Genomic DNA, 22,887 nt, shown 5'->3' with positions numbered 1-22,887 from the left:
CTGTATTTTGGAGCACACATTTCAAACCCTCCATGGATTTTAAGCTTTCAGTGCAGCACCTACAGATAATGTTTTTTGCCATCTCTGGCAGCTATGAGCATTCATCATCATGATGTATAGTAATTTGGTGTTGGTTATGTTTTTCAGGCTTTAGTTGGGTAACAGTTGTGCAATAGTTGATAGTGCCTAGGGAGGAGGGCCAGTTGATAAAGAATGCTGCAGTGCATCTTCTTGCCGAGGTTGATAACAGCAAATATAATAAGCTTCTTTTAAACTGACTTCATTTTCAGACTGTTGTCTTCTTGCAGAGCATCAAATAGAGGGAAGCTTGCAACAGAACCTGCTAAAATTCTCTGTGGACTAATCATTGCTTTGGTTCAGTGAATTGTCCTACAGCATAGCTATTGTTTCTTCTCTCTTGCATAGTTTCTTCTCTCTCTTGATCATAAGCTGAACAAATAGCTGTGAAGGGAGTTCTTCAAGAACCACAGTGAACCTGTCTGCTTTGTGTGAGTTTTTTCTGTAATGGAAGCATAAAGCAGCATGCATAGGAACAATAAAAACACAATGCACACATTTTAATGGTGTGCACAGGTGAAGGATGCTAATCACACCCCTAGCATCTCTACTTGCAGGCTTTCTTGTATTTCGCCATGAAAGTAGCACCATCACCTTTGTAGGCCATACACAAAGAAGGAGGTCATTATTCATGCTTTTGAAATGCCATGGGGGCAGTAAGTTGGGCAATAGTTTGTTGCTGTCTTTCTTGAACATCTTGTCCACTGCCAGAATGGAGGCCGGGAAACTGTAAAAAAGAGTACCTGCAAGTCGGAAATAATCTGTATTTTTGCAACTTGAAGAAAAAAGTTACTGCTGTATCTTTTCAGGGAAGCACAACAACTGACCAACAGTGCGTGATTCTGGCTACCACTGTTGGTGTTCCTCAAAGCATCTGTGTGGCCCTGGAAGCAGCTCAGCAAGGAGCTAAGCAGAAAGTGGTCATCTCATGCCATCCAGAGCATTTCTGTGAGGCAGCATGGAAAAGCCATGACCTGTGTGTGCAGCTTTATGTTCCTTTGCAAGATGTTTTACAGACTGCTATGAGGAAATCGGAGGCTCCAATCAGCAGGCAGGGGTTTCTCATTTGTATTTCTCTTGGGGATATAGTCCCGTATGAGTGATGGAACAGTCTGTGCTGTGTTTGGGTCCATTAATTTTTAAGTCTTTTCAGTGCTCTGTTGTTGGCCAGTGTCAGCGTTTCCTCCAGATGGTCCACTGCTTTGGTGTTATTTCTCTGCTTTGTGTAAAAGTCACAACAATGTCTTTGTTTCTGGGTTGTGTTAGAGGTGGCTTGTCCTCACTGTTTATGACAAGACAGAATTGCAGCAACAAAAGAGCCCTGAGAAGTAGTGCCTCCAGTTGCAACATGAGTCCCTGATGGCTGCTGTGCACTGTTGGAAGCAGAGAAATTACAGATTTATCCCTTGTCCTTTCTATCTGTGTGGAGAAGATTTTTAATCTAATACGAATTTTGTGCTAGCAAATCTTCATAAAATAGTCCTTGAAATATTTAAGATTTTTATTTATTTTGAAGATTTTAAACCTGCATGTTACAAACACATCCATGTGAAAACTGAATATTTGTTCTACCAGCAGATGATGAGATTGACGTTGTGAAGTTGTTTCAATTCCTCCCCCCCCCACCTTCTGTGCACACTATAGTTGGTAGTAACGCAGTTGATTTTCTTTCCGTATCAAACAGTCAAAAGGTCTCAATCTTAAAGCTTCATAGAAGTTACTGTGGATTTTGCAGAATCTACCCCGGATAACATGGAGCATGGTTTTAGCTTGCAACAGGGCAGATCAGGGATCCTTGGCTAAACAAAAGCGCTGGACAGCATCTGATGGTGGGTTCTGAATCAGCATGGCCATCACCATGGACTTCATACAGAATAATGTTACTAGAGGTTTTTTTACCCTTGCACATGACTTTGAAACTGTTTGAGATATTTAACGTGTCATTTAGACTTGCAGTATTTTGGGAGTTCACATCTCAGTTTTTCCACCATTTGGTTTGGATAAAATCATACCCTTAGGGAAAACAGTTTGGCTTTAATACTTCATAGCAGCAGTACAGATTGTGCGAGTAGATTGTAAAATCTCCCTCAATTCATAGCTGGTGTTTTATAGCACTTTCAGTTCTTGACAGATAGAACTTTTAAAACAAGAATCAGTGCTTGTTCTATCACTTCTGAAACAGACTAAAGAGGAGTTCTTGTCTAAAATGCAGCAAGCAAAGTATATGTATTGCTTTCAGTGGTTTTGCTTTTCAAATGAGACAACTTTGGACAAGTGCATTCAGCAGGGATTTTGAGAAACTTTTTTGAATTAAAATTAATATATTTCATCAGTTTCATTGGCAAAAACAGTTTCAGTGGGGTATGTTTTTATTTATAGTACAGCCGATACTTGTCAGCTATCTCACTGTGTATCTTAGCATAGACAAGGACTGGAAAATGTGTCTGAGAGGTAAATCCAAACCCTCTTTTCTCAATTAACCTCCCTGCATCACAGTATAGCATGTAGTATATACTGAGATTTTGCATGAAGTAATTTAAAACCTCTACTTCTGTGAAAAAAGCATAATGTATATGGGTAGAGAAAGTTGGCAAGAACGGGCAGTTTGTTATGTGAAAGTAAGCTGTTGAGTTTGTTGCGGGTTTTTTAAGCTATTGTTAAATAGAAAAGCAATAAGTTGCCTTCAGTTTTTCACAATGACTTTGGACTAAATGCATTTGAACATCATCAGAAATTCTGGGATATTGGTGTTTTCTCCTGACTGTTAAACTGCTTGTGTGTAGCATTTCTGAGTATTTGAGATGACACTGAAGCCAAGTACTATGAAACTAAAATAACCAAATCCAGAACAAAGAAGCAGAGCTGAAATTGTGGTTTTTGCATGTATTTGGCCATTAGAAATCAGGAATATTGTGGGATTATTTAGAATGCATATGCACTGTACCTGTTTCTATGGTATCTGTTAATCTGGGGTTAAAGAGGTAAATGTCAAAGCCTTCTGTTTCAGGACTAACGCTGGCTTGAGTCATATGGTCTGAGTGAAATCAGTGCAATTGTTAGTTGAGTTTTGTCTGTACTTTCCAATTTTTCATTAGTGTAGTCCCAGACTTTACTGGAAATTGTGACTTTTAGCTGGGCTGTCCCTTCCAGCCAGAATTATCCTGCAGTCCTGTGATTCTGTCAAACAAACTTTCCATGCTGACCTACACAGCTTGTTTCTACCTATGGCCTAATTGGGTCTTAAAGCTGTTACCCCAGAGGTGCAAGACGAACATCCATACTGAGTAGTAACCGTATGTGATCTGGTGTTGGCAAGTCATGTGGCTGGTCACTTGAGGGTAGTTCCAGACATACTGAGCACAAAGTCTCTTGAGCAGCAAAAATATGTTCCTCATTGAAACTCTTGATGAGCACTGTGTTTACATTGCATTTGTGAAAGTGAGGTATCAGATGGTATGTGTTAATCTTTGCAAAAGCTGTCTGTTTTTCCTTCTTTGTGAGGTCATCTCAGTCTCCATTCTCATCAAATGGTGCTCCAAGCTGCAATAACCGCTGGATTAGTGTGAGAGGATTGTTAACTTTATTGTGAGTCTGGATGACCATCTGCATGAATGTGAAGTATAGTCGTGGCTTTTAGTGGGATAAGCAGTGGTGCCAAGTAATCCTAAACCTGCTTTCTAACTCTACAGAAGAGAAGGTAGAGAAACAGTTAATAAAAACGAGCTCAATAAATGTTGGAGTCACAAATTTCTTCCATTTATTGAGAATGGTCTCCGCATAGGGAGATCGCGTGATGCAAAATGATGGTGTCGGATGCTGTATGCTCTCTTGCTGCAAAGACTCTGATTTCACAGTCTTTTATCTAAATGACTGCTCTGGGCCTCAGGAGATACAAGAGGAATGTTAATTGCTTCTCAGGTCAATGTCTTTACACTAAAAAATGCAAGCATATGCAGGATTACTTGAGATGTTCTTCCTAGTGCTGCTTGACCGAGCTGGCTAACACTCTACAGTCAAAAGGCCAGCTCAGCCCAGTTTCAGTTTATGGTTGTTTTCTCTCATAATCTCTTCCTGTTACCATGTTAACTCTTTCCTTCTAGTCCCTACTTCTCTATATCCCTCATTTCCTTACTGCAGTAGCATTCCCTTGCTATCAAATGTCTGTTTTGTCTTACCTTTTGAATAAGTATTTTGGATTCACAAAGCAATGCTGACATTCAAGCTTCAGGGTTAACTCCATGGAGGAAGGTGCTAGGAATTGTAAACTGAAATCTGCTCTAAGTTCAAGAGCAGTTAAGAATGAGGGAAGACTGTAGTGAAAGACCAGTTTGTTGACTTAGAAATTATAGGTGGTTTGGATTCTTGCAATTCCTGACCGTTTAAACCAGGTGACACAGTAGTGCTGGAGGTTTTTTCTTCTTCTCCCTCTTCCCTTTGCCTGTATTTGCAGGTGTGGAGGCTTACAGTTTGAGTCACTAGCTCTGTGATGCTTCCTAGGAGTAGTACATTGCACCTGAAAGCAATGCTTGAATAGAAGTATTATTGATGTTACGAACATTGATAAACTCATATAAATTGCAATTACTTGATCATGCTTAAGGATACGTTACCCTTGCTGCATATCTGGTAGTGGTTCTTTGCTGCAGTGTCCAGAAACTGTATGGAGGTTCAGTAGTTTCTCAGATAATCTTTACGAATAAAATTAATTTAAGGGGTTCTTTTTATCATTTGACTGTCCACTGAGGTGCCTAGAAGTCTGGGAATTTTTGAGGCTCTGTAGGAGTTAAGAAAGGAAATTATGTGTACCTAAAGAGCAACAAAATAATGTGAGTTTTAGATGGTTAATTTTGCTTTTAGTTCTCCTTGCATTGTGAGAAATGCTGAGAAAGGAGTATCTGAAACAGCCAACACTCTTCTCCCTCTTTTCTCCCCAGCTCACCCTTCATTCCAGGTGTAAGGAAAAAAATGTTATTAAAAAACTATTCTTATTTTATAAGAATGCTTAATATTTGTGTGTTAATGAAAATGGTCTCTGTGTTTGAAAATTGAGGAAAGGCTATGTCAAAGACATAACTGTTACTTACTTTTAACAGGATATGGTTAAAAGGGTGTCTTAAACTCAGTTTTTGGCTGTACATGTTACGGTTTTTGTTTCAGTACATGCCAGTTTTACTTCAGACTCATGGTCTCAAAGCCACATTCAAGATTTGCAGACTTTAGAGTATTGATTCTATCAGTTATGATGGCTGCAGAGAAATGTGCCTCACTTTCTTACAAGTCTCAGAGCAGGTCTTTCATGCTATGGTTTTTTATTTACTTCTTTCCACTTAGGTTGTGTATCACTGTGAGCAATGGCCCCCTTCTTACGGATATCTTTCAACTCATTTGAGCTGGGACCTATGCAGAGTTATGGGGAACAACTCCAGCCTTTCTGTGCTATCAAGATGAAGGAAGCATTGACTACAGGTGAGGTTACAAATGGTGATGCTTTTCTGAATGTAAGTTTTTGAGAAATACTGTAGTCCTCCTTAGTCTGTGAATGCTAGTGCATCCTCTTGTTCCAGACTGTGCTTGCAGAAGGTTTTCAGGGTAGAGAGTGGTGTAGACAGATACTGTAGAGAGGGATCTGAACTGCAGCAGGTGTGAGAGAACCATCCTCAAGCACAGGGTAGTAAATGATCTTTCTTGACTTGGAGGATAGCTAATAATGAGAAGTATAGTTTGGTTTTGTAGTGACTGAGACATTTTGGCAGAATTATTTGCTTGGAATGACTTGCACCCAAGGTCTTGTTAGCACCTCCATGACCAGCAGGCCCTCAGTCTTCAAAGACCGCTTCTTTACAGGAACTGGTCCAAAGGTTTCTAATATTTTGTGACATTTAGCTAGAATGCAGCTCTGTAGCCAAACAGGATGAGAAGGAGTTGCTGTACTGGGTTAGACTGCAGCCATCTAATCCTTCGTTGTGGCTCTAGGGCTTCAGAAAACATCAAAGAATGCAGAAAAAGGTGAATTTTCTTCTTCCTCGCAACACAGTTGGGCTTTCCCCTTATTGCTGAGGTAAAAGCTGCATTTAGACTTTAAACATAAGGTATGGTGCCCCTTCCAGAAAACGTCATCAAGCACATGTGTTAAGCTCCGAAGAAGCAGTTTCCTGGTCTGTTGGGAGAACCTCTGAAGTAGTGGTGTTGAAAGTGTTGGAGCTGCCAGAATGTGTGAAGAGGTGGAAGTAGTCTAAATAAATCCACTTCCCTCCATCGCCCCCCCCAGCTGTCTGCTTTTGAAAAGTAGAATTGTCCCAACGTTTCTCCTCTCTGCTCTCATGTAGTGACAGGACAAGGGGTAACGGGTTCAAACTTAAACAGGGGAAGTTCAGATTGGATATAAGGAGGAAGCTCTTTCCTGTGAGGGTGGTGAGGCACTGGAATGGGTTGCCCAGGGAGGTTGTGAATGCTCCATCCCTGGCAGTGTTCAAGACCAGGCTGGACAAAGCCTTGGGTGAGATGGTTTAGTGTGAGGTGTCCCTGCCCATGGCAGGGGGGTTGGAACTGGATGATCTTAAGGTCCTTTCCAACCCTAACTATTCTAGGATTCTATGTGTCTTTGAAATACTTAAAAATAGAGGAGGATAGTGCAGCGAACCTTGGAGCAGTGACTTGTGTGGGTAATCAGGAAAAGAAACCGATGCTCCCGTTATTCCAGATCTTACCAAACTGATAACTTTCTTGGATTTGCATGCTAAAACATGATAAGGAAGAGCTTACTCTATAGGAAGAAGAAAATAATTTGCCTAATGATTAGGCATTAAGCCAATTTGAAAATACGTAAAATGTTTGGAAGCCTGTAGTGTTAGCAGAAAAAGAAAGGAGGGGTAAGAACAGTGTTCTTAAAGGCTGTTCTTTGCTGGCACTTTGCAGACAGGCACTATGATCCACGACAGTCTTGATTTTAATGATTTGTAATTGTAATTATTGATCTTAATTACAAAAGCAGCATGGTCAGTCTCGAAGTCATTGCCAGCAATTCAGATGACTAAGTTTTATGTGGGGTAAAAATGTATATAGTAACTGATCAAAGCATTTATTAATTGGGACATGGGAATAGGGAGAGTCCTGTGAAATAGTTCTTTTCCCCTGTAAGAATCCTGCAAAGAGTATTACTAACTTCTATAAGCTGCTGCTGTTTCTGCAAACATTGAATTATTATCAGAGGTTCTGCAGCTCAGAATGCAATTTCTCATATTCCCAAGGATGCCTTCTGAAGTGTGGCTTTCTGATGAAAAAGACTTTTTGGCTTTAGCAAGGCAAAAAGTAGGCTAATGTAAAAGCTTTTTCACACAGATAGTCTCCTTTTAATCCCCCCTCACCTTTGTTGTCCATCCTTATAATCTCTAAATCCCCTTTTCTTTGAGCTTATCTATTTTCACTATAAAATTTCCGCATTTTGCTGTAGTTAAATACACCACATACAGGACTCTGGCAGTAGGCTTGCACTGCTAAGAATTTGAGTTTTTCTGTCTGCAGAGTTCCCCAAATTCAAGATAAAAGCTTTTGACTGAGGAATAAAGCTCAAGTTTGCTTTGAAATCAGGAGGTCCTCAGGTGGCTCTTTGTGGGCATTTCTGAGCATTTCAGCATGCCCTTTGGCAGCAGGCTTAGGTCTGCTTGTCAAAGAAGTAATTCGTAATGCTGTTGTTGGCAGGCTTTCCCTAATAAAGAAGTACAAGAGCGCTATTTGTTGCTCTTGTTTGGATTGATCAGCACAACTGAGTGTATCGAGCAAGTCATTAATGAATGAACACAAACTTTGCCTTGAGTTTCCAGAAAGATTTTAAAATAATTAGTGTTTAATTCTTCCTTTGTTGAAGTGAATGTAAATCCTATTGCTAATTTTAGGAGACAGACCACACTGCAGCTTCTTGGGGAAGGGTCCAACTACTTAATTTACTTTGCTATCATAAGAACAAATCACACACTTAGGGGAAAAGTGGATCCTTCAGAGCTGGAGAGGCACTTAGAAAGCACTTTTATTGCAGCAAACGATCATGATAAATAGCAGAAATTGTGAGGAATGTAGAAAATTATATTCGGTTACCTGAGGACAAACGGGGAATAAATGGCTCAGCAGCAAATAGCAGAGGAAAAGTGGGGAAGCGGCATCGCGTGCCAGAGTTCCAGTGAAGAGCTGGATGTGGGTGCTTAGGAGGCAGTATCATTTTGGATGTGTTGATGGAGTTACTAAGAGAGCCAGATCTAGAAATATGCTAAAACTTGTTCTCACAGTTGTTTTTTGTGCCTGAGGTAAGGACGGGAAGAAATCACCTTAACTGGTAGCAAGAGAGACTGAAGCTGTGTATTAGAATTCTAAAACACCAGGTTGGAAGGGATCTAAAGGATCCAATCTTTTGGCAAAAAGTTAAAAAATCCACCTAATAAGAGTAGTGAAACACTGTAAAACTCTGAAGGAAAGAGTCTGCTTTTATGGAAGGCTGGATAAATGTTAAAAAAAAAGGAAAAAAAAAAGAGGGGAAAAAAGTTTATTTGAGGTCCTTTTAGCTTTTTCCTTATTTAACTAGACAAGGTCTGCAGTTGCAAAAGAGGATAGACAAGGCATCATAATGTCCTTTAAAAAGGATATTAAGTAGTCGTGGCAGAGAAAGAGTACAGTGCTAAGGGAAGTGACTTAGGAATAGAAGTGAAATGCTGGGATAACTTGGAAGTAGACTAATGAAATGTGGAGCCTTTAATCTCTCAGTCACTGTTTTCAATTTAGACTGGATCAGTGGAAGCCGTATCTTAATGTATCTTGTAGTAGTAGCTATCCACTATGATCAGAGAACACGTCATGGAGATCGATACCAGAAAGGAGCTATGCAAATATGCCCTGTCAAGTTGTGACTGACTAAAGCAGCTTCTGAATCCAGAATGCGATTTGTTGTCCCTTTTGGTCTCTCTGGCTGCGTGTTAACACCTTCACTGCCTCCGTGTGTCTTGTTCATCAGGGTGAGCTTTGCTTTCCATGAACTTAGAAGTTTAACTTTGATCCAGCCACAGTACAAGATGTGTAATAAGCCTGCTTTGGGTTACAGTACAAGCATTCTCTCTTTTACTTTATCCTATTACATACTAAGCCTACATTATTTGATTTTACAGTTTCTGTCCTTTTTGTGGCTTTCAGAGAGAGGAAAAACTCTAGTTCAGAAGAAACCTACCATGTATCCAGAATGGAAATCAACTTTTGACGCCCACATATACGAAGGACGGGTGATTCAGATTGTTCTCATGAAAGCAGCAGAAGAGCCATTATCTGAAGTGACTGTAGGTGTGTCAGTCCTGGCAGAGCGGTGCAAGAAAGGCAACGGCAAAGCAGAATTCTGGGTAAGGAAGAAGATTAATTCCTTAAACCCTCTGACCTGGTTATGTTTCTTTCAAGCTGAACGGATGCCTTATGCCTTTGAAACTTTGAGTGTTCAATCCCTTTAGCATGCGTGGCAGGGCTTGTAAGACAATTATTTTAGCAGCATTTCTAAAGCAGATAATGTACAGTCAAGCTTCAAGAAATTGACAATAAAATCCATGGCATTAGTAGCTGAAAAAATGGCACATATCGCGTTGAGTGCCTGTTTCATGAAGCTTAGTAGTTTTTTATAGCAAATATCTGCTATTTAAATTGGATCTGATCATTGTAATTCATCTAGAGAACAAGGTGAAGCTTATTCTAAGACATTTCCCCTTATTATTTTTCCCCTTATTATTTCTTTTTTTTTTCCCCAATAAATTTTAGTTGGCTTGATGGTGCTGTAATGGGGGTCCTTTAATCCCCATTTTTGTTTGGTATCTTTTCTTGCTCCTGTGTCTTGGGCTTGGGTTGGCAGGGATTTTTTTGATTCCCAAGTTGTATTTACTGTACACTCAGGGATACTTTGCTCTGTGCTGAAGTAAAGACTGAATCAGGCTCTTCCATGCTTAATAGATTCTTACCCTTTATGAAGGCAGTGCAAATTGAGCTTATTAATAGTAAAAGCAGAAGCCAACAAACTTCTTTGCAGAAATGTGAAAGGACATGCAAAAACAATGTGAACTTTAGCTGCGCTGAACTTTTGGGTAGACGTCAAAGCAATGCAGCTCACTAGTAAAAGCAATAGAATAAAAGCCCGATTCAGCTGCAGCAGTGAGATATGGAAGAGGGTTGTATAATAGTTATTAAATATTTGATTCCCTGGAAAGAACTGATTAAATTCTTGAGAGTTTCAACCCCTTACTTCACTTTGGTATCTTTCTTCCCATAGCTTGACCTGCAACCTCAGGGGAAGGTGCTGATGGCCGTGCAGTATTTTTTGGAAGATACAGGTAATGCCAACTGTTTATTTCCTGTCAGTTACATAAAAATAAAACTTTCTTTTTCACATTCCTTTTGTAGAACACAGGATGGAGCTCACAAAAATCACCTCTTGTACTCAGTAGAATTTTTTAATTTTATTAATTTACTTTGTAGGTTTTCTTTGTTATGTGGCTTCATGGCTGCACTGGTTGATTTATAAATGCCTTTGTGCTTTGTGTTGCTGTTGCATTTAGCTGCTTTTATGTCCTTAATATGTCTGTCCTCACATTTTGATGTGATAGAAAAAGTGTCAGTTCCTTTCTAGGTGCAGAGGAGTCAAATTTCTTGTTCTAGCGTGTGTGGGAAGCTTTTTTTTTGTTTTCATTTGTGGATTGGAGAAGCGAGTCTGGGTTTTCTGGGACTCAGATGTCACACACTAATCATGGAAACTGATTGTAGCAATGAATGAATGGTTAAGTGTTAAAATGGAAATCTAGCCAATGTTCTGCCGTATCAGTTTAAAATGTGAACAACCTCTGTATGTCAGAGATCTACTGACTATTTGAAAAACATATTAGGAGGTAAGAGAAGATGGTTGATTATGAGAGGAGAAGCTTTAAGTACAGTAAAACCAAGTATTTTGGCAGAGATTTGTGTATCCGTGGAATCCTTTCCTAAGGGAAATGATGTAAATCTCACAACTTGCTTATTTAGTGGCTAAAAGTTTCCCATACCAGAAGTCATGAAACTGTTATTACTTGACAATTGAACTGGTCTGCTGTATTAGCCTATTGGTCTTACGTGGTTTAACACCACTATGTGTTTGTAAGTAATGAGTGGAAAGAGTAAGTAGTAAGTTTTAACATGTTGATGGTGTGGGTTTCTTTTTCCCACAGAAGTATACAGGGAACATAGTTCTGCACTCATAGAACAAGATAATTGTGAAGTTACCATACGTTCTTGTACCTATGTGCAGTCTGTGTAGCCGTTACTAGAAAAGCTTCTAAAGATAGGATGTGACATGCAGTAGGTGATATCTCAGAGTTGACATTTTATATTTGTAATGGCAAAAAAAAAAAACATGTATACACTCGTTATTTTGCTCTCCTTTATGAAAACTTAACTCTTTTCAACCAAAATTTCAAAACCTTGTGTGAGTGACGAGCCTGTAAGAACATTTCTCTGAAGGTCAGCAGCTCTCTGTTTATCCTGGTTTGCATTCCAGGTGTTGTGAGCCACCTTATTAGAAAATCTTCACACAGTATCACAGTATGCTAGAGATTGGAAGGGACCTCAAAAGATCATCTAGTCCAATCCCCCTGCCGGAGCAGGAACACCTAGATAATGTTACACAGGAATGTGTCCAGGTGGGTTTTGAATGTCTCCAGGGAAGGAGACTCCACAGCCTCCCTGGGCAGCCTGTTCCAGTGTTCCGTCACCCTCACTGAGAAGTTTCTTCTCAAGTTTAAGTGGAACCTCTTGTGTTCCAGTTTGTACCCATTACTCCTTGTCCTATCATTGTTTGCCACTGAGTAGAGCCTGGCTCCATCCTCGTGACACTCCCCCTTTATATATTTGTATACACTAATAAGGTCACCCCTCAGTCTCCTCTTCTCCAAACTATAGAGACCCAGCTCCCTCAGTCTTTCCTCACAAGGGAGATGCTCCAGTCCCTTAATCATCTTCGTTGCCCTGCACTGGACTCTCTCCAGCAGGTCCCTGTCCTTCTTGAACTGAGGGGCCCAGAACTGGACACAATATTCCAGATGGGGTCTCACCAGGGCAGAGTAGAGGGGAAGGAGGACCTCTCTCGACCTACTAACCACCCCCCTTCTAATACACCCCAGGATGCCATTGGCCTTCTTAGCCACAAGGGCACAGTGTTGGCTCATGGTCATCCTGTCGTCCACTAGGACCCCCAGGTCCCTCTCCCCTACACTGCTCTCTAACAGGTCGTTCCCCAACCTAGACTGGAACCTGGGGTTGTTCCTGCCCAGATGCAGGACTCTACACTTTCCCGTGTTATATTTCATCAAGTTATTCCCTGCCCAACTCTCCAGCCTGTCCAGGTCTCGCTGGATGGCAGCACAGCCTTCTGGCGTGTCAACCACTCCTCCCAGCTTAGTGTCATCAGCAAACTTGCTGATAGTACACTCAATTCCCTCATCTAAATTGTTGATGAATATATTAAATAATACCGGTCCCAGTACTGACCCTTGAGGCACTCCACTAGTTACAGGCCTTCACCTTGGTCTTTGTCACGGTTTTCCTGTGCAAGGCAGTTTCATGGGGCAGTGGTTTTATAAGAATCTGATTTATTTAATAAGACATACAGAAATCCATTTTTCCAGGCAATATAAAAGCTTCTCAACCAAAACTGTACAAAACCAGCTTCAGTATTCTCAGTTGCTTATTTGATGAGGCTGGAGCATATTTCCTTCCCTCCACACACACGTGAGGAATGGTAGAGATGACTTAAGTGAAAACCTGCAATGATTTGCTATTAGCTATTAGTAGGAGGGTAATACACATGTCCCGTAAGTACTAAAATAATTGTACTTACTTATTAATTGAAATACTTTAAAAACTGATATAATGTTCTTGCAGTTCTTTTCATTGCCTTTATTAGGGATTGCAGATTATTATTTAGGCAGCGGACAAAGCCTAAATACCAAACAGATCATTAAATCATGCAATCATACTTTAATTGGCAAGTTAAGTATCAAGTGTTATGCATTTGTTAGACCTTCTATTTTGCAACAGCTTCCTATTTACCTTCTGCTTTATAGAAAATGAGTCACTGATACCTTTTTGGTAACTGAACCACAGAGTCAGTGGAAACTCCTTTTCAAGACATCTATACATGTACATTTTGTGAAGAAAAGTCACACAATCTGGTATTTGCAGAGGTTGCATCAAATGTCAATATGTTTTAACACACTAATCCTCCTCAAAGTCATAGACCTCCATCACATCACCGTCTGTATACTGCTGAGCAGGCAAACATTGAATGATTTTTGACTTGTTGCACTGCCGTGTTTTCTCTAGTGAAATTAGCAGTTACTAGTGTTAGAGCAGAGAAGCTAGTGCATTACAAGGATGTTTGTATTATTAACTTCCATTCTTCACATTGCTAAATAGTTGAAAGCTCCAGGATAGTTCACGTTCCTTCCTATGCACATACCATTTTGTTTTCTCTCTGTACCTCTCCATACAGAACTGTATGGTAGCTGTGTTTCTAAAATACTAAAAAAGGCTTGTTCTGAAGCTGGTATTTCAGTTGTTCTCTGGTTTATTTGAAGGTATTGCTACCATTAGTATCCTTGAGTTATAGGTGCTACCTTTTGTTTGAAAGTCTCCAAGCACTTTGCAAAAGCGGCTGATTCTTTCTTCAGCTTCTTTTGCAAACTAACGCTGTTGTTTTTGAAATCTTCCTTCTAAGTAGCAAACATTGTGCATCTTAAGAGAAAATGACTTTCCTCTACTTCAGTGGTAGGCAGCAGCATTGAGAAGTAAGTGTGTTATTGCTCCATTATCAGATTTATTATTAGAGGAAAATACTCACTGAATAAATTGCTATTAAAATCTGCTTTGTGGTAGGCTACACTGAGGCTTTTCATTTGTACATTCATTTTGCAGACTGGGGCCTGGGCAGTTAATTGAGGGCTATATATGAAGTCTTCCCAGCCTTAGAGGGTTTTATCTTTCTAGACCCCATTAAACAGGGACTGCAGAGCCCTGACATGGAGCTGTCTGAGAACTTTCTTGTCTTCTGTCCTGTGATCTGAAAAGAAGTTAGTGCTGGAAATTTAAGTTTTTCTTGTGATGTGCAAGACATGAGAAAAGAGTGTCGACCTCCATTTTCATGTCAGAATGTTGTTTTCTCTCTGCCCCTCCTTCTCTCGTTGTAGTATTGAATCTAGGTTATAATTCTGTACAGCAGCTTTAGTTTTAATAGGTGGGAGTTGCAGTAGGTTTAGTGCTTTGCCTGGTCTTTGTTTATTCAAATGTAGTTAATGACCTTATCGAGAAAGAAAACCCAGGATCACGGAGGTGGCTCGCTGTACTGCTGAGAGTCTTGTGCAGTGTTAGCAGCTTTGGAAGTATGTGTGTGTGTGTCTTGGGTTTGAATTCTGAATTGCTGTTCTGCTGGCTTCAGCTTCCTGGAGAAAGGGTTAGTGAACTCTTCCCTTAAAATGCTATTACATGTATCAGAAGGTGAATAATTTGCATGTGAACTTTTGATATCTCAAGTATCTGGCTTTGGGGAGAGGAATGTGAACAAGAGAGCTGCATTATGTTTTGAATGTGTGTTGCTTTGTGTGTTGAGTGTTGGGGAAGCATGAGACTTCTGAATTTTCCTGAGGCAGCTGTGAAGAATATTAGGGTGAATAACAGATTTGCTGTCACAGTCTGCATATTGTAAGATCTAAGATTTGAAGAAAGTTTCTCTACGGGTGAGGTATGTTGGGGAAGGATTGTCATATTATTAGTAAATAATAATGATAAGGGCTGAAAAGGCAGAACTGAGCCTTATAATTGTAAAAGTTGGTATGATTTAATCATTTAACTGAGAAAATACTATTTCTAGAAATGTGGTACATGTGATAGTTATTCAATGCACTGTGAATCTGCTTTAATCTGCATCTAGAAGTGTGATTGTTTGATATAACGAAAATATTTTCTGCCTTAATTTTAAGAAAATCAAACATTTGCAGATGTAGTAATTTCATAAACAGCAGTGTATTTGGTTGGTAAGGTAACCAACATGTTATGTAGAGCAGAGAAAAATCTATATAGCTTGTATGTTCACAAGGAATTTGACTTAGATGTCATACTTTTAAAGGCTGGTTTTACTGTGCTTGTGTAATTTAAAAATGGAAAAAGATAAACCCCATTTTCTAGTTTATTCCCTGTTTTACCCCAAGAAATGAGATACCTGCTATCAGTGCAGAAGTGTTAACCCAAGCACTCATTGAAATTTAAAATAAAAAGTACTCTGTGGGGCGGAGCACAGACTGTGTTAGTGCAGTGTCTGTGCAGATGCTGTGAGCGCCACAAAGACCATAGTGTGGACATGGGATTTTTTTTTCTCCTGAATTGAAAGGCAAGGCTTGTTAAAACTCTGGTGTTTTGTTTTAGCACTTCTGTAAAAGACCATTGATTTTATTATGCCTATGAAAGGCTAGTTCAGTAGAGACATGCTAAAAGCAGCTGCAGAGCAGTCCACCTCAGCGCTCTGCTGAACGCCAGTCAAACCAGTAGTAGGTGCTGGCTTGGTAGCCAAGGCAGGACTTAATTCATTTCTTTAGAGAAGCAGGCAAGAAGTCCACATCCTGTGGGTGTCCAGTCTCTGTGCAGAACTAAGAGTAACATAGAATCATAGAATAGGGTTGGAAAGGACCTTAAGGTCATCCAGTTCCAACCCCCCTGCCATGGGCAGGGACACCTCACACTAAACCATCTCACCCAAGGCTTTGTGCAACCCGGCCTTGAACACTACCAGGGATGGAGCATTCACAACCTCCCTGGGCAACCCATTCCAGTGCCTCACCACCCTCACAGTAAAGAACTTCCTCCTTATATCCAATCTGAACTTCCCCTGTTTAAGTTTGAACCCGTTACCCCTTGTCCTGTCACTACAGTCTCTAATGAAGAGTCCCTCCCCAGCATCCCTATAGGCCCCCTTCAGATACTGGCAGGCTGCTCTGAGGTCTCCACGCAGACTTCTCTTCTCCAGGCTGAACAGCCCCAACTTTCTCAGCCTGTCTTCATACAGGAGGTGCTCCAGCCCCCTGATCATACTTGTAGTCATATGGTAGAAACATGTATGCTATCACATGTAGTATAGTAACCTTTCATAAAGGTTGTACTAAGAGTTTTAACACCATTTTTGACCATATGTGCTGACTTCTTGGGGTCGAGATGGGTGATTTATTGTGTGCCAGCTTTGAGAGCAAATAGTATTGGCTTCTACAATAGCAAACTATTAGTATTGCTAGTTATTGTCAGCAGTGTAAAATCCACAAGTACTGGGAATGGAGGAGATACTTTTTGAGTCAGAAATATGTAGCAATATTAATATTCTGCCTGTAAATGAAATGTTGTGATGATCACAAAACCCAAAATGATTTAAGATAGCAAGTTCATGTCACAGAAACATAGCCTTTTGGGAAAGTTGTATTTCTGTAAATGGATTGTTGGGTTTTGGGGTGGCTTTGTACAGCGGATCTGTAAAGCAGTCCTCTCCAGGGTGAGGTTAAAGAGCAGAGATAGCTCATACCAGGACAGTCTCCTTTGTCAGGGATGAGCTTTCCTTTTTAATGATTGCTCTGTGAGATTAATATTTTTCTTGACCTGGAGGTGCACTTAACTTGCAAACGGCTCCAAGTGCAAGGCTGGAGAACAGCACAAGGGAACACTGAGCAGACATGGAAGTGGGGTTTGTAATTTATACAGTTTCAGGCAAATCTCAGCTTTGAGTAGCCAGTTAGCTCAGAACACGTTTTGCCTGACTCTGAAGTCCCATTTCTCAGTTTCCGACAGTGGCAGTGTTATCTTTTCTCTGTTCACAAACAGAACCGTGAAGGGAACAAGTGAACGTGGAAAATGAACTCTGAGCAGAGCAAATACTTTTTCTGTTCTTTCTTTTAGAAAAATCTAGTAGGGTTATTCTGGAGGTTGTTTGCTTTTGTCCTTGAGCTTTCGAGGTTCAACTGGGACAATTTGACATATCTCACCTTGAAGTTTATTACTGTTCAGCAGAGCCCTAGCAATATTGTTTTAGCAAATGTTTTCCAGACAATGGGCTGCATGTTACGTTAGTGGCTGTGAAGGCTGTGAAATACACAGGAGGATGGTGCTGCAGTTACATGGTGTATATGGTGGTGTGTTGCAGCACTTCTGGAGAGCTGCACTGTCGCTTCACAGGCACGCTTTATGGTTTCTTAACAAATATACAGCACAGAGGAGTTCTGGGTGCTTTTGTCAGATCCCCTGCACGTTTTGACAGGGGACCTCGAAATACGTGAGCAATGTGTCAGCGATAAATATTAACCACAGCTCTCAACAGAGGAAATGGATTATGTTTAATGGTGTGTGCTGGGTCCAAAAAGATTAATTTCAGGGCCAGGCTGCAGAGGTCACTTGGATTCTAGTTGCTGATTCAGCTGCTTTGTACATGACTGTTTCTGTGTGCCAGCCCTAACAAGCTTTTCATCTGTGGAAATACTGGCTTGCTTGGATGGGGAAGCAAAGACTTTTCCCTTTGAGTTTCTTCCTACATCGCCCTCCCCCCCATCTCTCCCCTGAACTTAAAAAGTAACTTCTCTAGAGTGATACACATTAAAGGTACTTTACACGTTAATGATAACTTGTTAACATGCCCATAGTAAATTGAAATGAACTGCGTTATCATTTCAGAGCCATCTCAGCTCAGGTGCGCTTGACTTGCAGCTGCTGTCCAAACCTCTCAGCTTCTGAAACACACAATGTTTTCAGCTATACTTGGATACATTGGTTGGGTTTGGCAAAGGTATTTCATAAGGCGGCTGGTTGGGAAGGCTGCGTGTTCTCACGTGCAGATACTGAAGGTTTGCTGTGCTCAAAGATTCTTCACCATTAAAGGATATGTAAGGAAAGTGGGGGTTTCCTCCTTTATTTTTCTTTTTCCTTTCTTCCTACAAACTGATTAGTTTCTTAATGACTCTCTCAAAAACAGATGCCAGTCTCGCATATTTCTGTTAAGTTTGATATCAGTGTTCCAGATGGAGGAAACACCAGGGTTTAACATATCCTGATCAAGTTTTGTCAAAGGCTTTTGCATGCAGTATCAGCAATACTAAATTGCTACCGGTATTTCAGCATGGGGAGAAGCTGGGTCCTGTTCACCTGGTGAACCCTGTTAGTTCCTCACTGAACACTTGATTACAGACTTCAGGGAGCCTTTTGTCTCTTAATCTGCTCCATCACAGGTTATCTCTCAGAATATATGCTATGAAGCAACACCCCTTTCTCTGCTTTGTTGCTGTTACTGATTAAGCCACCCTTAGGAAGACATCACTTCATGCAGCAAACAGTATGAAGACTCTTGGCAACTTGTTTCCTTTGCACACACATTTCAGTGTGGTTTCCTTGAAGCATTTGAGAAACAGTGGGTGAGGTCTGTGTATTTGCTCAGCAGGATTGAACAAAGAGATAGTACTATTTGCAGACTTGGATGAGCTGAAGTGCAGCAGCCGATGGGAGTTTTTGTTGGGTGAACTCAGCAGCTTGTTTGAACAACAGAAATGAATCCTGTTCCTGGAGGGGAAGAGGTAACTCAGTGTTGTACGTGGTGCCAGGGTGTCGTAGCACATGTTGTGAGCTCTCTTTAGGGGGAGGCAAGATGGGTTTTTCTCTGAACCAGATGGCCAGTTTCTCAGAAAAGTGCATTAATACCTAGTAGCAAAACCCAGGGACCTTTTCTGAGCTTTCTTTTCATTAATAACCTTAATCTTTCCTTAATCTCGGAGCTGACGTCCTTCCTTTTGTAAGACCATACATGCTGCTGCAGGCTGGCTGCTGTTGCATGTGCCTGTTAAATAAGTTCAGGACACTCAAAATGGTATCAAATGAGAGATTGTATTCCAGGTTCAGTGGTCTGTTGGAACAGAAGCGGTGGCAGGCAGCTAATGACAAAACCCAAGTGCAGCTAGCAGCAAGAAAAGCAGAGATCCTGGGTAACTTTGGAGTAAGTTCAGGCACTGCAGTTAGTGTGACTTGGCAAAGGAAGCAGATCTCTTTCTATCGGTATAAAATAGCAAAGCTCTTGCTGATACTGATAAAAGGCAGCAATGCAATGGAGCAAATAAAACCCAATTGTATTGGCAATGGGAAAAATGCTCTTCCGGCTTTCTTTTTACTCTGTTGTTGTGGAAACTCCCACCCTGCAGGCAGCAATTTCCTGTTAGCCTAAACTTTGCTGCACTTACCCTAAACTTTGCAGCACTTCAAATCTATGAACCGTGTCTGTGTTTCTTCCAGATGGGGACCCACAGGCTGCTGGCCAGAGCTGATGCAGTCAGCAGTTGATCAGCTCCTCATTGCAGATTCAAGCTTTTAGCTTTTCCTGCTGGATGGGATTGTCCCTCAACAGCTCCTCTCTGTTGACAATAAGCAATGTCCTGGGGTTAAATTACCAGTTATCCAGTCTCCCTTAATTACACCTTCATGGGGTTACCTTTGTTACAAATGCCTATTGTTTTCAAAATGTGAAAGTAAGACTGCATAGTCATAGTCGCAGCTGAAAGATTGAGACTCAAAATACTCATTTTTGTAAGAGAAACTCAGAAATGAGGGGAAATAACTATATTTGTAATGAAGAACCTCTATGAGCCAATGAGGTTTATTTTTCATTGACGTTCTATTTCTTGGCTAATACTATATATTTTTTCTGTGTTATACAGTGTTAGATGCTATGGAATGTATGGTAGCATGTACTCTTGTTACTATAGATTATATAGTGCTATATACTGTAATCCCATGAGGGCTAGGAGGGGAAAGGAGTGAGCCTGAGACATGTTGACAGACATAGCATCAGCATTTTGAGATAGCATAATGCAAAGGTCTAATTGAAAAATCTCCTTTGTCCTCACTCCTTAATGATCGTGGAGGCTTCTGCTGAAGGAGAAGACCCTTCTGCTTCCAATGAAACATTCACTTCTCTTGCACATAAATCACCTAACATATAGGAGCGTATATTTTTTGCAAGAAACAACTGTGGTTGTCATTTCTCTAGCACGACTGAGCTCCATTCCTGCTTCTACCTCTTGACTTACTTGCTTAAGGCTTCTTCTGAATGTGGAAGTGCTTGCAAACAAGGCACAGAGACCCCTTGTGTGCATGTGTCCTACCCTTGTTGGACTGAAAGTCTGAAGAATACAGGTGTAAAATAAAAACACAAGTCTGAAACAGAAAAACAGACTAAACTATTAGAGAAGCAAATATTAATCTTTGTAATGCATGAAAGTATTAAACATGTCTTCTTGTCTCCCCCCTAGACTGCAAACAATCAATGAGGGAAGAGGAAGGCACAGTAACTATGAACAGGAGAGGAGCTATCAAGCAAGCCAAAATCCACTACATCAAAAATCATGAATTTATTGCTACCTTCTTTGGACAACCTACGTTTTGTTCTGTCTGCAAAGACTTTGTATGGTAAGAAGGAAACACTAAACTTCCCCTACCCCCATTTTAGGTTTGCATCCTAATTTGCTGGCCTCTCAAAACATACTGTCTTATCTTCTAAATCTTGCTTTCTAAAGACAGAGGATTCTGAATAGCAAAATTCAGACCAGTTTATTAATTTGACCAAGTATTCCCGTAGCCAAAGGCTTGATTGGTTGACACGACCTTTTATTCCAGCACACATATGGGGTTTTTATTTGCTTCTTTATCATTTGTTTTTCAGGGGACTCAACAAGCAGGGGTACAAATGTAGGCGTAAGTTGACTTTTTACCTTTTTCTTGTACTACTCTCCAGCTGAATCTGTAGATCTAGTAGTTACTGTTGAAAATTTCTGTTAATATGCATGGCACAATGCATTATCCACAGAGGTAGCAGTAGATGTTGAACATCAGTTTTGCATAATAACCTAAGGCTGTCTAATTATGATTTCCAGTTGAGATTCTTAGTATCAAGCTTTAGATTTGGCTATTCTTCTCATAAGTGTGTTATTTTGTTGAAAAGTTGCACTCTGTTCTGACAGAAGTTTTCCTGAAACCTGTGCTAAAATGAATTACAACTACTGAGGGGTTTTATAGCTTATTTGAAAAGCATTTTTGACTTAGCATAGATCTCTGCATTGTCCAAACAGTAGGGGAGATATCAAATGGCAAAACTCATGAGCATGATATTATCTTTCTGTTATCAAATGCTGGTGGCATTGCCTAATGGGAGTAGATTTAGTTTAGCAACTGAGTTTATGCTAAAAGAAAATGGGGTGAATCAGCTTTAAAGAATCATCTTTATAGAAAGGAAAGGGTTCGTTCTAGGTACTGTGATGGAAAGGAGTATGGTTTTCACATTACCCTATGAAATGCAAACATCTGTTCACATGTATTTATTATCTGAAGGAATCTTTCTTTTTTCTTGTGCATGTCTTGAAGAATGCAATGCTGCTATTCATAAGAAATGTATTGATAAGATCATTGGGAGGTGTACTGGTACGGCGGCCAACAGCAGGGACACAATGGTAAGAGCTGGATCAATGTATTTAGAATATAATTAAAAACACAAGTAACAAAACCTTGTCCAGAAACAGCCAAGTCCATTTGGGAGGTGCTTGGCTGTACAACCTAAGGTGCTGTCTTCCCCTGAAGGTTGTATATAATGTGTAGAGGATGAAACTCTAAAGCAAGAAAAGAAGTTAAAAGCCCTGCAAGAAGGGGTTGGGTAGTAGTTGCTGGGCAGGTTCTGTTCCTGCTTGATGAAGGATGTTGAGGCCAGGGTATTCAAGATAAAGTTGTGGCAGCTTTGTAACATCCAAGCAGTTCTTTTGTGAGAAGCTGGTCCTGTTGTGGGGTAGGGTGCCTCACCCCTCTCCTTGTCCTCAGTTTCAAAAGGAACGTTTCAACATTGACATGCCTCATCGCTTCAGAGTTTACAACTACATGAGCCCTACCTTCTGCGACCACTGCGGCAGCCTGCTCTGGGGGCTGGTCAAACAAGGACTCAAATGTGAAGGTACAGAGAAGGAGGGAGGGTAGCTGGGACCTCTCCACGCTTTTCCAGTGTTCCACCCGCACTAGAGATGAGCTATTGCTACACACTCTGTATTTCTGTTTGTGTTACACATAATGGGTTTTGTCTCATCCGTGTGTGGTGAAAAATGCTTTTATACTAGAGAGAGACAAATTGGCACTTGGCTCATGTGACAGCTCAGCCAAGGTGAGCTGCTAATGGAGTCAAAACGTGCTGCAGAGGTGTAATTGTGTGTATAATCAAAATTACTACTTTGGGAATAGCTGAAATATGGTGAGTCTGACTCAAGGTAGCACTTAAAAGTGTATTCAAAGTGTTAACTGTAAATAACACTTTTATAATTCTCCCACAAAAAGGCAAGGTGATCTTCATTGTAACAGATTTTGAGAACAAAGTAATGAAGGTTTTTTTTCCTTTTGAACGATTTCTGTAGCCTTCAGTGATTTAAAGATTAAAATAACAATGATAGATCCCTGTCCAGTCTGGTCTTAAAACAAGGTTTCTGAACTACACAGAAAAGCTGCCCCTTTTGATATAACATCAGACAGTAGTTTCCCAATGCTTGTATAACTGACCTTACATTTCTTTTAGAATGTGGGATGAATGTGCACCATAAATGCCAGAAGAAGGTGGCAAACTTATGTGGAATAAACCAGAAGTTGCTAGCTGAAGCTTTAAATCAAGTTAGCCAGGTATGCTTTATTTCCATTCCTCAGGTAATTAATTGCTTTCAGAGCATTTGGGGGTCT

The 22,887-nt window shown here is 40.5% G+C and overlaps 1 protein-coding gene across 1 annotated transcript in view; it reads left to right on the top strand.

Annotated features, from left to right (window-relative positions):
* Positions 1 to 5,409: 5,409 nt before the first annotated feature.
* Positions 5,410 to 22,887, top strand: part of PRKCD (protein kinase C delta) — a 28,718-nt gene continuing 11,240 nt past the window's right edge. Inside the window, exons 1-8 of the mRNA XM_057407741.1 lie at positions 5,410 to 5,544; positions 9,253 to 9,452; positions 10,364 to 10,424; positions 20,436 to 20,592; positions 20,846 to 20,877; positions 21,544 to 21,629; positions 21,991 to 22,120; positions 22,730 to 22,830. Coding sequence (XP_057263724.1) covers positions 5,430 to 5,544; positions 9,253 to 9,452; positions 10,364 to 10,424; positions 20,436 to 20,592; positions 20,846 to 20,877; positions 21,544 to 21,629; positions 21,991 to 22,120; positions 22,730 to 22,830 — 882 coding nt within the window. The 5' untranslated portion in view covers positions 5,410 to 5,429. The remainder of the gene's footprint in view (positions 5,545 to 9,252; positions 9,453 to 10,363; positions 10,425 to 20,435; positions 20,593 to 20,845; positions 20,878 to 21,543; positions 21,630 to 21,990; positions 22,121 to 22,729; positions 22,831 to 22,887) is intronic.

This window comes from Pezoporus wallicus, unplaced genomic scaffold (genome assembly GCF_028554395.1).
Source record: "Pezoporus wallicus isolate ANWC-B61680 ecotype Strahan unplaced genomic scaffold, APGP_CSIRO_Pwel_v1 contig_3568, whole genome shotgun sequence".
Taxonomy (NCBI): Eukaryota; Metazoa; Chordata; class Aves; order Psittaciformes; family Psittacidae; genus Pezoporus; species Pezoporus wallicus.
This window is presented reverse-complemented; position numbering and strand designations above follow the sequence as displayed.